Genomic DNA, 15,610 nt, shown 5'->3' on the forward strand with positions numbered 1-15,610 from the left:
CCAATATCGAATTCGTCCAAGATTTTATTGAGGGTAACATTCTGACCAAGTTTCATTAAAATTGGGCCAAAATTGTGACCTCTAGAGCGTTAACAAGCTTTTCCTTTGATTTGATCTGGTGACCTAGTTTTCAACCTCAGATGACCCAATATCAAACTTGTCCATGACTTTATTGAGGGTAACATTCTGACCAAGTTTCATTAGAATTGGGCCAAAATTGTGACCTCTAGAGTGTCAACAAGCTTTTCCTTTGATTTGACCTGGTGACCTAGTTTTTGACCCCAGATGACCCAATATCAAACTCATCCAAGATTTAATTGAGAGTAACATTCTGACCAAGTTTCATTAAGATTGGGCCAAAATTGTGACCTCTAGAGTGTTAACAGTCAAATTGTTGACGACGACGGACGGACGGACAACGGACACAGGGCGATCACAAAAGCTCACCTTTGAGCACTTCGTGCTCAGGTGAGCTAAAATTCAAAAAAGAAGTCCGGCAAGATTTATCAATTCACTGACTGATAAAGCAAAATTTATCATATCCCTTGATTTTTGCCTTAATTTAGCATAAAGGTAGGATAAAGTGCTATATTTGATATAGTAATTTGTAATGAAACAACTTTCAAATTTTACATGTAAATTAATTTGACGCTATATATACATAAAATATATCAATACACAATATGTATGTACCTGCAGTTGCATTTCAATGATCATTTCGCTTGATTTTCTAAGCTGATTGTCTTCGTTAATGAATGGCGCCACTCCCGTAAGAAGTTCTCTTATTACTGAAAAAGATGACTATATTTATTCACAAATTAAATTAGTTAATGACTTGACAACTATTACACTTTACTTTTTCACAGGTATTTCTTTTTCAAAACATTTGTGTTATTGTAATTATTTCGCGGCGTACACCTTTTAACGAAAGAGAGAAAATTTATTATTTCCTTTGATACGAATAAAAAGAATATAACAGTTTAAGGGGGCGTGCAGGGTGTTGCAGATTTCATCACCTCTCATTATCAGGCTTAAACGGAGTCTGCTTGTATGTTTCTTGGTTTCCTTGTATGCGTCCAAAGGAGTTTTTAACAGATTTAATTATTCGTGTTGATGATGTATACAAACATTTCATTGAGTTAAACAGAATCGTGTAGTCGAGCTGTTAAATTATGGCAAACTATAACTATTGAAATCATTTATGAAAAATATATAAAACACTCTTTCTAAGAGGACTGAAAACACACGATAGTGTGACACTGTCACGCAAAATGCATGGGCGTGCTAATTCAGTCGTTTATAAGGTCAAAAACGTGTTTAATATCGGTTTCAGGACACTAAATTTTAATTTGAAATAGCCGAAACTGCCCACCTACTAAATCCTGATCTATTATACGTGGAAATGATTTGCTTCATACGGAATTAATTTTACAGTATGAGACAAGGCGTAAGAAGAAATCAATATATGATAATTTCGAATTAGATTCTGGTAATGAAAGGATTTCTTTGCTTAAATATCAGTATCCTCGTTTCCTTTAAGATACCAACACGAATTGGAATCCATCATAGTACGATAAACACAGTCAACCTTTAAATCGTGTTTAACTCTCAGTGTAAACTGAAACACCATCCAGATTGTATATTGTTTTGATTTCATTGTATAGGATATTTCATTCGTTTCAGATTTTAGGGCTGTTTTCAGGGCTGTTTTAACTGCATGTACAGTGTGTTGAGAATAAAGCATTCACTAAAGTGTGTGTGAATACTTAAAAACATCATTTATGGTACCTTGATACATATCAAAAGAACAAGTAAAATCTTACCAACTCCGAAATTGTAATAATCCTCATGAACTCTTAGTTTTGAATAGTTGGCTGTAGGCCAATATCCTTTTTTCCCGAACTTTGTTGTCTGTGTAACCCATGACTGTCCTTCGTTCATTTCACGCCCTAAACCAAAGTCGATCAGCCTTGCATTCCAGTTTTTGTCTAGAACAATATTTGTGCTTGAAAGATCCATGTGCAGGACTATACCTCTGAAAATGACAACAGATTTATCATTCAATTAAAACTGATTAGAAACGGTAATGATATAAGTATACAGGTTAGCCTTTTTACTCTAGTACGGTTAGTAAGGTCAAAACGCTTAACGTATGCTATAACCTTGAATCATTACAAACGTAAAACGTAGGCCTTAGAATCGAATGTTGTTGCCAACGAATTAAAATGGTTGATATTTCAGCTATATCTTTTACACCTCGTATTTAGACACATGTATATTTAAACATGGTTCTATCATATATATATATATATAAGGTCATAAATGTAAACATTTATTTTTCAAACAGACTTAACTATATTCTCAGTTCATTAAATGCATATCTACATCTGTATTACCTAGAGTCAGGCACCCCTGTGTGGAGATAATCTAGAGCAGATGCAATCTGGAATAATATTCTGTTGCGTCTGATGTTACTTAGATGAATATCGTTACTCGAACATTGTTTGTCGTGTGCTATAACTTCAAATAAGTTTCCATTCTCAAAATACGGTGAAATGAAATAAAAAGCCCTGAAATAAAAAGACAATAATTAGAAAATGACGCACTAAATAATTTGACATATTTTCAAACTATTTATAAACATCTGTAAATGTTAGGTATTTTTAAAAGCTACAGACATTATTAGAGAATACATGTAATACTTTAGTTCCACACAATTTGTTTAAGTGTTACTTGTGTATGTATCGACGTATGGTATAAAACAGCATATACTAATATTGGTAGTTAGACATCCGAATCTACTCATACACGCAATGGAACTAAAATCAAGCTTCAAGAAGGCACTACAAATTTTAGATATATGTGATATGTGTAGTTAACTGCATCAAAGTGCGCAGTCTGAAAGAAAATACAGTATCATTTTCTGAAAATAAGTTATTTGATCTGTAAAATAATTCTTGAATAAATGACGCCAACTCCACTAAAACTTTGCCGTAGGCTCAGGTGATTTGCAACCTATTATCTTCTGAAAAGCATGCACGCCTCACGACGAGACATGAAAATAGCATGCATAATAGTTATAGTGGTAAATATTTTTTTGAAAAAAAAAATAAAGAAATGGCCTGGAGAAAGAGTTTGACATTTTTGTAGTAAAATGTGATAACAAACAGATGATTATTTTAAGTTAAGATTTCAGGTATGATATTTTGAAAACGCTAATGCTGGAAAAAAACATCTGTACTAATAAATATATATGCGTCTAATTAAGGGAAAATATCTAGAAATATGTTTGGATTAAATAAAACAAATTACATGAACGACGGTGTAGCAGGTAACATAGATGAATTACTTTTCCATAAAGATTGCACTGATATAACATGGACAGGATTAAGATTAATTAACGGTGTTCACACAACAGTTTCACTCAATAAACAGATTGCGTCCTTGTTTAAAAAGGGTTTAAATTAAATATCTTATCCATGGTGGACTGGGATACTACGAACCCATCCTCTAAATGTCAACTTTATTTTCATTATGAAACAAGAGATTACAGAGTGATCTTGGCGCCCACCATTGAGCAATTTTTGAATGTTCCAAATTTCAAGACTAGCTCAAGGTCAAATTTCATTTCGGTACACAACACTGTGCATGTGGTTCATGCATGTGGTCTAAATTTGAAAGCTGCAGCTTGAGAAATGTGAAAATAGGTCATTAGATCAATTTCAAGGTCAAAGTTCATTTCGGTTGACAAAACTATGCATGTGCTTCTAATTTGGAGGCTGTAGCTTGAGAAATGTGAAAGTAGATACTAGGCAAAAATCAATTCAAATTTCAATTCAGAACACAAAAATATTACGTGGACCAAATTTGAAGCCTGTAGCTTCAGAAATGTGAAAGAAGGTCACTAGGTCAATCTCAAGATCAAAGTTCATTTCGGTATACAAAACTATGCATGTGGTCCAAATTTGAAGGCTGTAGCTTGAGAAATGTGAAAGTAGGTCACTAGATCAAAATCATGGTCAAATTTTATTTCGGAACACAAAACTATGCATGTGGTCCAAATTTGAAGCCTGTACCTTCAAAAATGTGAAAATAGGTCACTATGTCAATGTCAAGGTCAAAGTTGTTTTTGGTACACAAAACTATGCATGTGGTCCAAATTTGAAGGCTGTAGCTACAGAAATGTGAAAGTAGGTCACTAGGTCAAGATCAATGTCAACTCATGTCAAGGTTCATCTTGCCACTCAAAAATATACATGTGGTCCAAATTTGAATGTTGTAGATGATGTCACATACAAAATATCAAAGCCCTAGGCCCTGTGGTTTTGGACAAGAGGTTTTTCAAAGCTTTTCCCTACATAAATCTACATAAACCATGTGACCCCCGGGGCGGGGCCATATTTGACTACAGGGGAATTAAAAAGTTACAATTAAACAACTTAAAATATATATTTCCAAATTCTAAACTACAGAAATATTAACGGTATTTGATTCAATTGTCTATTAACATATCTCATAATGACTGATTTGGCAATCCCTTTTCCGTATATGAAAATGGTATGTTGTTCTGTCAGTACAAAAACTGATGAACAAGTGAATGGAGTATTGCCATGCAATACAATGTCCCTTGCCGTCTTATATTATCATCCGAAAATTTACTGTTGCATGGTCAAATTTTACCTAATAACACAATCACACACTTGGTCAAAACGTATTCAAGACTTATCCCAATCTTGCAAGTTTCTTCAACTTTTGAACATGCACAAAAGTTTGAGCGATCCGTAGCCATTTGAGCGTGACTCCAATTTTAGAAGCTACAGTCACACATACGAATACATAGGGATATGTCCGTGCGTTGAGGTACGTTGCGGATTGGATTGGCCTGTGGGTGACGGACACGGAAAAGTACGGACAGTAGTACGTTTTAGTAAGGGAAAAGTGTTGAAAAACGGGAAACAAAAAATACAAGACGCGAATAAGTACTACGTTGAACTACGTTTTACTGCGCGGACGGATTTGCGGGGAACTACGTTGAACTACGCTTAAGTACAGTCAAATTCGGATAACTGCGTTAGCTACGGATCAATTCGGCAAGGTACGTTTCAGTACGGATAACTACGTTTTAGTACGTTTAACTAAGGATGAATAAGTTAATACCAAGTTATACTAAAGTCACGCTCAAATGGCTATGGATCGCTCAAACTTTTGTGTATGTCCCAAAGTTAGAGAAACTTGCAAGTTTGGGATAAGGCTTGAATACGTTTTACCACGTGTTGGTACGGATCATTACGGATTACTTTTTTGAGGTAAGGCTCATGTTCAAATCGATATGGATAACTTCGTTTCTATCCGTAGCTAGACGTAGTTATCCGTACCGTGTGTTTGACTAGAGTATTAACATGCACAAACGTTTGAGCGAACTGTTGCCATTTGAGCGTGACTTTAGTCCAACATAATTGAAACTTATTCATCCGTAGTGAAACGTACTAAAACTTAGTTATCCGTACTGGAACGTACCGTAATAATAGTAGTTTGACGTAGTTAACCGAGGCTGCTCGTACTAAAGCGTAGTTCACCGCAGACCTGTCCACGTGCTGGGTAAGTTGCCAAACGCAGTAAAACGTATGTCAACGTAGAAATAATTCGGGTCTTGTATTTTTTGTTCCCTGTTTCTTACTATTTCCCCCGTACTAAGACGTACTGCTCCGTACTTATCCGTACCAACCCCACCAAAGACCAATCCCATCCGCACCGTACGTCAACGCACGGACATATCCGTATATGTGACTGTAGCTTAATACCCCAGTCACACATACGGCGCAGATAGCTACGTCTAGCCACGGATAGAAACATAATAATCCGTATCGATCCGTAGCTGAGCCGTACCTTATAGTAGTAATCCGTATCAATCCGTACGGCTCAGGTACGGATATCTACGTTTCTATCCGAAGCTAGACGTAGCTATCCGCGCCGTATGTGTGACTGTGGTATTACGGACAATGAGGTGATAATTTGAGCTAAACTAGAAAAAGTGGAAACTCCACAGGTCGCTCAAAACAACAAAAACGAAAATATTGCAGGCTCAATTTGATTGAGCCTGTTAATGGACGGTGGTGGAAATGCATGCTACCGTCCACGCCCTCTAGCCCCAGGTTGAGCGGAACTAAACATTTACACATGCTAAAAGTAGAAAAAATTTTTTAGAAACATCCTCAGATGTGTTCATACGCCGGTGCACATGGAACCCTTCAATGCTACACTAGTGTGTAATTCAATGAAAAGCGGAGTATGGTTCCCATTTAAAATAATGGGATTGTCCTAAACGAGAAAACAATGGGCAGAACTAAACAAACTGGAATTTAGAAAGGGAATCTGAGGTTATGGAGCCTGCATATCAAAGGAACTGCCAAAAAACAAAATTAAAACGCAGGCACCATATCCAAGGGGTGATTATACATTACTCGAAGCTGTGAAAGCGGGAGTATTGGAACCACCCAGGCCGAAATGTTTATGCTGAGAAACTAAACAGTACCAATGTACGGGGAGACTTTTTACGATCGCCACACGGCACAAACAACGCTGCTGTGATAATAAAATCGAAAAAGTGGAAACTCCACAGGTCGCTCAACACAACAAAAACGAAAATGTTGCAGGCTCGGTTTGATTGAGTCTGTTCATGGACGGTAGTGGAAATGCATGCTACCATCCACGCCCTCTAGCCCCAGGTTGAGCAGAACTAAACATTTATACATAAAAAAAAACAATTTAGAAACATCCGCAGATGTGTTCATACGGCGGTGCACATGGAACCCTTCAATGCTACACTAGTGTGTAATTCAATGAAAAGCGGCGTATGGTCCCCAGTTAAAATAATGGGATTGCCCTAAACGAGAAAACAATGGGCAGAACTAAACAAACTTGAATTTAGAAAGGGGATCTGAGATTATCGAGCCTTCATATCACAGGAACTGCCAAAAGACAAAATTAAAAAGCAGGCACCATATCCAAGGGGTGATTATACAATACTCAAAGATGTGAAAGCGGGAGTATTGGAACCACCCAGGCCGAAATGTTCATGCTGAGAAACTAAACAGTACTAATAACACAACATAAAAGTCGTGCTGAAGGATCTGAGGAGATCGAAATATAACAGCCCTGATTGAATGTACTGGGAACGTTTTACGGCCACTACACGGCACAAACAACACTGGTGTGATAATAAAATAGAATAAGTTTCATGAAATATCTTTAGTAGGCTATCTAGGACGTATGGAACGGAAACGAAATTCCGATGCTTCCTTCAATGGTGACCTTAATAGCCTAGTCACACATACGGTGCTGATAGCTACGTCTAGCCACGGATAGAAACGTAGTAATTCGTATCGATTCGTACCTGAGCCTTACCCTCCTCATTTCCCTCCTCTGTTTAGATGAAACCTAAAATGTCTTTGTCAGAGAGCACTGGCCCATTTTTCAAAGTTATTTCACAGATAATTTATGTCCATGCCCTCCGACAAAGCTGTTTAAGTAAGCTGTTTCGCCAATGTTATAGATCTGTGCCATCATGACCCTCTTCTTTTTACACTTAAACATTTTTACCAGCCCTTTAAGTTTTGCCTCTATAATTCACTTTTACTAGAATATCTGCGCAAAATATCTAGCTTTCAATTAGTCAACTAGGCTTAGAGAGAGAGAGAGAGAGAGAGAGAGAGAGAGTGAGAAAGATACTGAACAGGCAGTATGACTATAGAACTATTAAAGTATAATGATTTTATAAATTCTCTAGCTCTAGTAAAATTTGCTATGCTTTATCGGTATTATTAGATTGATTGTTTATCTACCTATTGTATCATATACAGTTTCTGGATTTATGTGATCCTCACATGGTAGTTTATTAGGCATTTAATTTGTGTTAAAGATTAACCTTCTATAGTTCTAACTGCCTTTCGGAGAGTTAGTAGTTTTATCCAGAATGCCTGGAGGGGCGCCAGCCAACTTAAGCTGGAAAATTCGCCAAATCACCTGAACTCTTAACACAACAAAATAGATAGATAAAAAACAAGACAAACCTTCTATTGTCTTCGAGCTCCTCGTCCATATAAGCAATCAAAGGCACAATTGCAAAATGCATCACCCTTGATGCTATCTTTTCCTGTAGAAAGGAACAAATCATTAGATTTTACATCAATTTCAATCATCTCACTTTATTACTCTCTCTATCTCAAAACAATCAGAACAAAACCTAATCTACTTAAATACATATTTAAAATTATCGAACCCTACCCAAATATGCATTTTAAATCAGACTAAGGCAAATGCCGGCTAAAAATAAGTGCAAGTTTGTTTCGAAACAAGTAGAATCTGTTCAATTGTATGGTACATTATTAGCAATAGTTTAATGATTTAGCATTTATTTTTGAAATAAAGTTTGTAAAAGAAACATTATTTTCAAAATGGCGGATATCCTGAAAGTAAACGCTCTTACATCCTTAAGTTATAGAAATAAGAATGTTAAGACGGGTTTAAGTATTTTACATACGGGTACAGTTCTTTATTTCAAGAAGTGTGAATTAATAAACGTGTACATGTACTTACATTAGATATTGATAACATTTTTGTCTGATCATCTTTTTCACACACAATCTTCTTAATTGCCACGCGGACATCTAATTCAGGCACTTTCGTACTCGCTAGGCATTGAAAATATCAAAGAATGTAGCATTTCTTTTAAGCATTTTTAAACACACTAGACATATAAAATATAAGTTAAAAGTTTGAAAACAAAAGATAAAATAATATAATTTTCCCGCTTCAACGCAAATATTCTGATGCTTTACACTGAATTTCTAAAATGTTTTACAAGTTCAGAAGCACAGTTTTGAAAATAAATATTGAAATATTTTGATTTATAACGCAACAGTAAATACAAGTTTCTAAGATTTCCTAACAGAACAAAGAAGTTGTTCGATGTTTTAACTCAGCTTTTACTGGTTTTCTACAATTCACATCAAAATTGATTATATTGTCATATGACCATCGTGTTCATTAGTAATATTAAAGGGTTTTTAGATAATGTTTTAATATACAATGGACACACTTACATACGTATACTTCACCGAATCCTCCTTTCAGAACCTTCTGTTCACAGTTCTGGAGAAGACCTTGAACTTCCCAACTCTTTAACGTAATAAGTTTCCCTTCACGTGGACGACTAATCGTAGGCATTTTATAATGCGTTTGCAAATTGCTGGTGTTACCATCGCATGTAACCGTGGTGTAAGATTTTGCGTATTTTGGCCTTTTCCCTAGAAATAAATCACAATACCATTACTTATTTTGACCTCTTTCCTAGAAATAAATCACAATACCATTACTTATTTTGACCTCTTTCCTAGAAATAAATTACAATACCATTACTTCTCTTTCGTACTTTTTATCTGTGCATAAACATAACAATATACCAGTTTTACCAGTGAAACTCAGACGAGTTAAAACAGCCATTGACGTTTGCCTTGGCATTGTGCGCTTACCTCTACATTTGCTGCCTAAAATTTTATTGAATTAATGCTAAATACGGTTAAAACAAACTGTCACGTAAATTGACTCTTCACATCTGTTCTATGTTTCTGTCAGCTAAGAAATCCCAAAGCCTCATTTAACACAATTTCATTTCAACAGCAGTCATGTAACAATATATAGATACTATGTGCAGGAAACAGACACATAATGGGCAGCACAATGCGTAGAGATTACAAAAGAAGACGTATACAATGTGGCAGTATAACTGTACATTTGTACCTGAAGACAGCTGTCTTGTGGAAAATAGGTACATAGTATATGACAAGTGAACATCTAGGAACTATATCAATATGAATGTTTGTATGGAATAAAGAACAATTTCGTTTATTTGTATAGCATCATAATCAACGAAACTAGTCAGTTAGACTGCGCATACCCGCTTTTCAAACAAAAAGCGTGAATCACACACCAATATTTTCAGGAACTAAGAGTTCGCTCCCTCTAAATTTACTTGTCATGTTTTGCTATGTCACTGGCTTCCCAAAAGATCCTTGCATTGTTTTGACCCTTTAGTCATTAGGTGCGATTTCATCTAATTGATATGAATCATTTGGTTTTGTTAGATGCAGATCTATGAATAATCATTTTCTCTCGTAGCCGTGGTACTTTTTATTTAAAAATATACTTTCAGTCATGGTTGATGAAATGATTATGTGATTTTTCCTCTTTAATTAAACAAAACAAAACAAAAGGCTTATTCAGTAAACTGTTAGAAGGTCATCCCTAGTACCGTAAAAACTATTACAATATAATGGATTTACATACCTCCTTTTCCGTCATCTGCTTGCTGCAAATGCAAATTAATAAATACTTTAAAAACAGGTTCATCGACAAATACAATCTACAAGGCATCAGATCTACATGAAATAGTATACAAGATATATTACAAATTACAATAAAATGTAAATGCAATTCTTATACATTCTCGCATACCAGAGGTCTACCGTGGTTCCCCGGATGAACCTCTGGCACATTTCGCCGATATTTGTGGTTTGGTTACATTACAGGTAAAACGTTTCAGCCAATCAGCGTCATTTCGCGACAAATCGTAGCGAACCAATCAAAATCATCCGTGAAAAGCGTGACCGCGTCCTTTCCATATTATCGAGGGAATACGATGTCCATTTACGACGAATATTATTATTTCTTGATGTAAATTCTTAACGTCGAATTACAGGAATAAATCTTTATTTATCGCAATCATGGAATACAGGCTTTATCCATCGTAAGCAAGTATCTTGTTTACATATTTTTTGAAGTTTCAATTCGGAGTTCCAAATAATGGCGAACAATGATTGGCTGAAACCACTCCCGATAGTTATTACGAGTGCGCATGCTCATCAAGTAAACGATGGAAATAAATCAGAGGTTCGTCTCGGGATTTTGACGAACCTCTGATGGATGAGAATGTTCTTATATAGTGCAAAAGTTTTTTTGTTATTAAAATGCAGATGATTAAGAGTTCGGATATCAGGGAAGTTTTGAATCCGTTTTTCTGTATCAACATGATCAAGATACATTATCAATGTAAATATGACAATTTATTCGAACATTTCTGCTTAGAATTCAGTTACATCTAAGACAACATTTTCTTGTTCAGTATATTTGTGATAAATTCTAGTGCAAGGTGAGAATAGTTATTTCACTAGCGAGTATGTAAATTTGTTAAAGGTTAGCTTATCAAAGGTCGAAGTTGGGAACTGTCTGTAAATTGTGTCTTGTTTGGCAAACACGTGTAACGTTCGTACTTTCCTTCGAGTTCTTTTCCAGTTGTGATATTTGTATTTACTCTTGATCGAAGTAATGTTTGATAATTTCCCCCTATATATTTACCATCCTTGTTTGAGTAAGATATTTTTAATGTCTTACTTAACGTTATTTTTCATAACTAAGATGTTCTTGCTCTTCGATGCATTCGGATAAGTAGGATAATAGAAATCAGAAAGTATTAAATTTCGTTTTAAATTTGTTTACGTTTGATAAAGTTATTCATTAAAAGCTCGATTTTTTGGAGAACCAACATATCAACCTCAGTTTACAAAGGACGATGAGTCATCGATTGCGGCTGATTTCCAATTACTTGTTTCTCAAACGATGAAGTGGATATTTTAAAATGCGAAAATCATCCACATGGCTTTCGGACAATCTGCTATTCTACCAAGGTGCTCTTTGGCGACTGAAATAATGACTGGAAGAACACCTGAGATATTCTTCTAACATCAAAACATTGAAAGTTGCCATATGATCTAAATTTTGTCGTTTTGAATACTCAAATGAATTACAAAGGAAGTCAGAATTAAAATTGCAACACAAATCCGCACAATAATTATATGCGACGACTAAGAAATCCAAACGAGTTGCAATGTCATACTACTAACATTTAGATTACCTTCAGAATGCGCAGTGAAATTTTCCGTTACTTGTAATAGAAATTTGAATTACATGATAGGAAAGGAAAGCGCACACAGATCAATACAAAACTTACATTATTTTTTCGCAAGCTGTTTTGGTTAATCAGGTTTTTACCAATGGTCTTACATGATGGACGGAGCAGGCAAATACTTAGATTCATATTGGATGGTATGATTCTGAGCGACCATTGTCCTGATTTACCTACAAAGTTTCGACCAGAAATAAATCAAAACTTAGTCCTCGATCTTTATTTTGAATAGTCATCACAGTTATAGATTTTGGCCATTCCTGAAGACTTACCTTCAATTTATTTATTTCCGTGGCAACAGCTTCGACCCAAACCACGAGTAATATAAGTGCCTGGTTTTGATCTGTTTCTATTGCTTCGTATACACCACGCCTGGATTCGAAGTCTTTCGCAACACTTTCTCCTCTATTCTTTTGATAAAACAGACACAAAGAAGTGCTAAGATATCATTGTGACTTACTGTTTATGTTTTAAACAGAAAACTAAATATTTTAAGTATTGATAGAATCAAAGTATCTCAAAGAAAGTTCAAAAAAGACTATCATTGTACATGCAGTATAATTATGACGTAAGAATTGGATGTGCCTCATTTGGGTCAGACATTACCTATGATATTTTGTGATTTCGAGTCACTTGAGATGAACAAAAGTGTCTTTTAAGGGGACGCATACTTTGAAATGCGAAAAAAGTGGGTGGGGTATTATAAAATTTACCTGCAAAAAAGTACAAGGTTTTGGTAAATGAAATGAATACTGTTTCAACTGTTATAAGTACACAAAGGATTGCTCACTAAAATAAAAATGAGAAAAACTGAAACAAGAAAGTTATTGTTGAATTACATAAGACTTCTTGTGTACATTTAAAGTCAACAATTAAGACTTTTTGGTGCGAAAATAATAGTGCTTCACTTTGTCCAAACATTTATCAATGTCCTACAGATTCTAATTTAAAGAAAGAATGTGAAATAAGTTCACTGTCTTGCTTTTCATTTCGCATATGTGAGCTAAAACACATTATTTAGTTTGTTTACAAAGTAGTGCATAAGAAAAGATACGGTGGTCAAGGAATGCCACATTCCAAAACTAAAAGAGTATATTCCCCTTAATACATTAAACATTTATCGTTACAGAAGTCTAGTGGCTTACAATAAAGGCCTAGAAATGTTGCCATTATTAATTTTTAACTTGGTATTCATGAACTACAATGCACTTAAATATCCAAACACATTCAACAAACTTTTGAAAATGTATTGTCTTAAAAATCCCTAAAATAAGGTATGAAGTTTGGTTGAGAGGTCCAATCAATGTGTATATGTGCAAAAGCAACATTCTAATCTTGTTCACAAAAGTTACTAATACACAGCAGGAATGTCAATGATCAAAACTGGACGAATATACAGTTATCCTCACTTTAATGTCATTTATAATTTGTCCTTGAATTCTCCACCATACTTTTCATAACTCTGTTTGCACGAGTTGCACGAGAATGCTGTCATTCATGTAAAAAAACGGGGTCAAATTAGTTGTAAATGCAATATCATCTAAACGTAATTAATGGATTATGCAGTTCAAGATAAACTTTATCTCATAACGTAACGAACATGTATAATGTTGTAACAACAACTTTACTTACACTGATTTAAGTAGCAGTCGGTTTATAAGTGACTTTATTGATTCATTTTGTGTTTTGTTATTGTTGTCAAAAAGTATAACGGAAGTGCCTCACAACTGAAGCGGAAACCAGTTTGATGCGCAAAGTAGTCCACTGTAAGTAATATTTTTTGACAAATGTCCACAGAAATTAATAATTTTCTAATATTAAAGACGAATATCTGGATAGGATTCATTATTTGATAAGAAATTATAATCATCTACATGTTTTTTTAAAAATCGTACACGTGCTGACACCTAAGTTGTCTCCCGTTGTTTATTAGAGTTACCTTTCGTCCGTCGCAGTAATACATTTGCAGTGAATCGCCGAGAAGTCGTGGGAAAACTAAAAACCATGTAAACAAACTAAAATTAACCACCTTTTCAAGATGAATTTCAAGTGATCGACATTATGCATTTAACCCACCTGACCTGTGTAGCATCTTAGATATCTGTTCTAAGGTATTCATTGTGTAGAATGTCATGTTATGCCCTTGCAATGCTAATCCCACTCTGAATTTTTTGTTTACATTTTTTATCAATGAGAAATATGGCGTCCATCCCGAGATGAACTGACGTGGTGTTAAATTTTTACATGTTTAAGCATACCTGGTGTGTTAGAAAGAAAATCTCATCCCTTCAACATTATTTGGAACACTGTTATTGTAAAAAACCTGTTTTTTCCTTAAACAAAAGCTTAATATTTTGTGTTGAATGTACTTTCACAAAGACCTCTGTTTTCCTATTACATTCATAGTACCACATCCTTATCCACAAAATACTGAATATTACAGGTGTCCATCAGTATTACATCAGTTTAGGAATATGTTTTTTATTTTCCCACCATCGATTTCTTGAATATGCACCCCTTCCGCATTGCTGTATGAACTGTGAATGTAGCAATATGCGTCCCCTTAAAGGGGTGTGTGATCATTGTTTTAACATTAGAAGACAAATTCCATTCTGAAAACAGTGGTCTTGAAAGTTGGATGGTCTTCATTTTAGGAGGTCATAATGTGTTTTTATTGAAGCATTAAGTAGACTGCATGATGACATTGTATCAACAGGTTGATGAAAGCTTCATAAAAAAGATTTGATTGTTCCGGTTCCGTTTTTGTCTTATGATCATCACAGAGAATAATATCATACAGTAGGCAGAATTGTCTATATACATACCATGTAACTGTTCGTGAAACTAGGCATACCAGTAAACAATTTATCCATGCATACATGTATGTAAAATATAAGGATCAGGCACGGCATTATGTCCTCTTCATCTCCCAATACGTGATATATTTTCATTCCAAATTCAATCCTATTTCAGCAATAATCGTAGTTCAGTTTATAATTGCCTGACATCTTTCTAAATACATAGGTTTGTGATACAGACCCAGAAAATAGACGACTGCCCCGGTAAAAAAATAAGTAAATATACTTATAAAATGTCTCAAATGATGAATGGTACGTTGATGGCTTTTACGATGTCAGTGACCAGTACGTTTCTTTGTTTAAAAGTTTAAGAAATTTAGCTTCAATACGCGTTTGAAGCATTTTTATCTGTTTGTGCAAGTCTCGCCATTTACAATCAACATTACTAGATAGATTCAATATAAAAAAACAGTATCCCTTTTTCTATAAGTCATTTGTCTGGTCAACAAAAAATGTCTTCTCGAAGCCTGCAGGATGGCTTCCTCACGTGCAAGATTTCTACATACGCCAAACGATGTTTCGAAACCAAAGCGGTTACGGGCAAATGAGGAAATCAACGACTTTACCATTCGGCCATAGAGGCCCCTATAGGCAGCACTCTGTAAAGCTCTAACAATTATATTTAAAACCGTTAGTACACAGAAAACATATGCAACACATACTTTTGGATTATTTTTTCAAATTGATAGTAGTTTTACTACCCATTAATATTTCGATACGTAACTGATTACAT

General features: G+C 35.0%; 1 protein-coding gene across 1 annotated transcript in view; it reads right to left on the reverse strand.

Moving 5' to 3' along the window:
• LOC123534222 (uncharacterized) overlaps positions 1 to 15,446 on the reverse strand; it is a 35,172-nt gene extending 19,726 nt beyond the window's left edge. The window contains exons 1-9 of the mRNA XM_053520447.1: positions 15,384 to 15,446; positions 12,292 to 12,429; positions 10,345 to 10,366; positions 9,102 to 9,305; positions 8,596 to 8,690; positions 8,070 to 8,152; positions 2,397 to 2,570; positions 1,824 to 2,035; positions 694 to 788 (exon numbers count right to left, since the gene is read on the reverse strand). Coding sequence (XP_053376422.1) covers positions 694 to 788; positions 1,824 to 2,035; positions 2,397 to 2,570; positions 8,070 to 8,152; positions 8,596 to 8,690; positions 9,102 to 9,305; positions 10,345 to 10,366; positions 12,292 to 12,429; positions 15,384 to 15,446 — 1,086 coding nt within the window. The remainder of the gene's footprint in view (positions 1 to 693; positions 789 to 1,823; positions 2,036 to 2,396; positions 2,571 to 8,069; positions 8,153 to 8,595; positions 8,691 to 9,101; positions 9,306 to 10,344; positions 10,367 to 12,291; positions 12,430 to 15,383) is intronic.
• Between the last annotated feature and the right edge of the window lie 164 nt (positions 15,447 to 15,610).

The sequence above is a fragment of the Mercenaria mercenaria genome, chromosome 12 (genome assembly GCF_021730395.1).
Source record: "Mercenaria mercenaria strain notata chromosome 12, MADL_Memer_1, whole genome shotgun sequence".
In the NCBI taxonomy this organism is placed as follows: domain Eukaryota; kingdom Metazoa; phylum Mollusca; class Bivalvia; order Venerida; family Veneridae; genus Mercenaria; species Mercenaria mercenaria.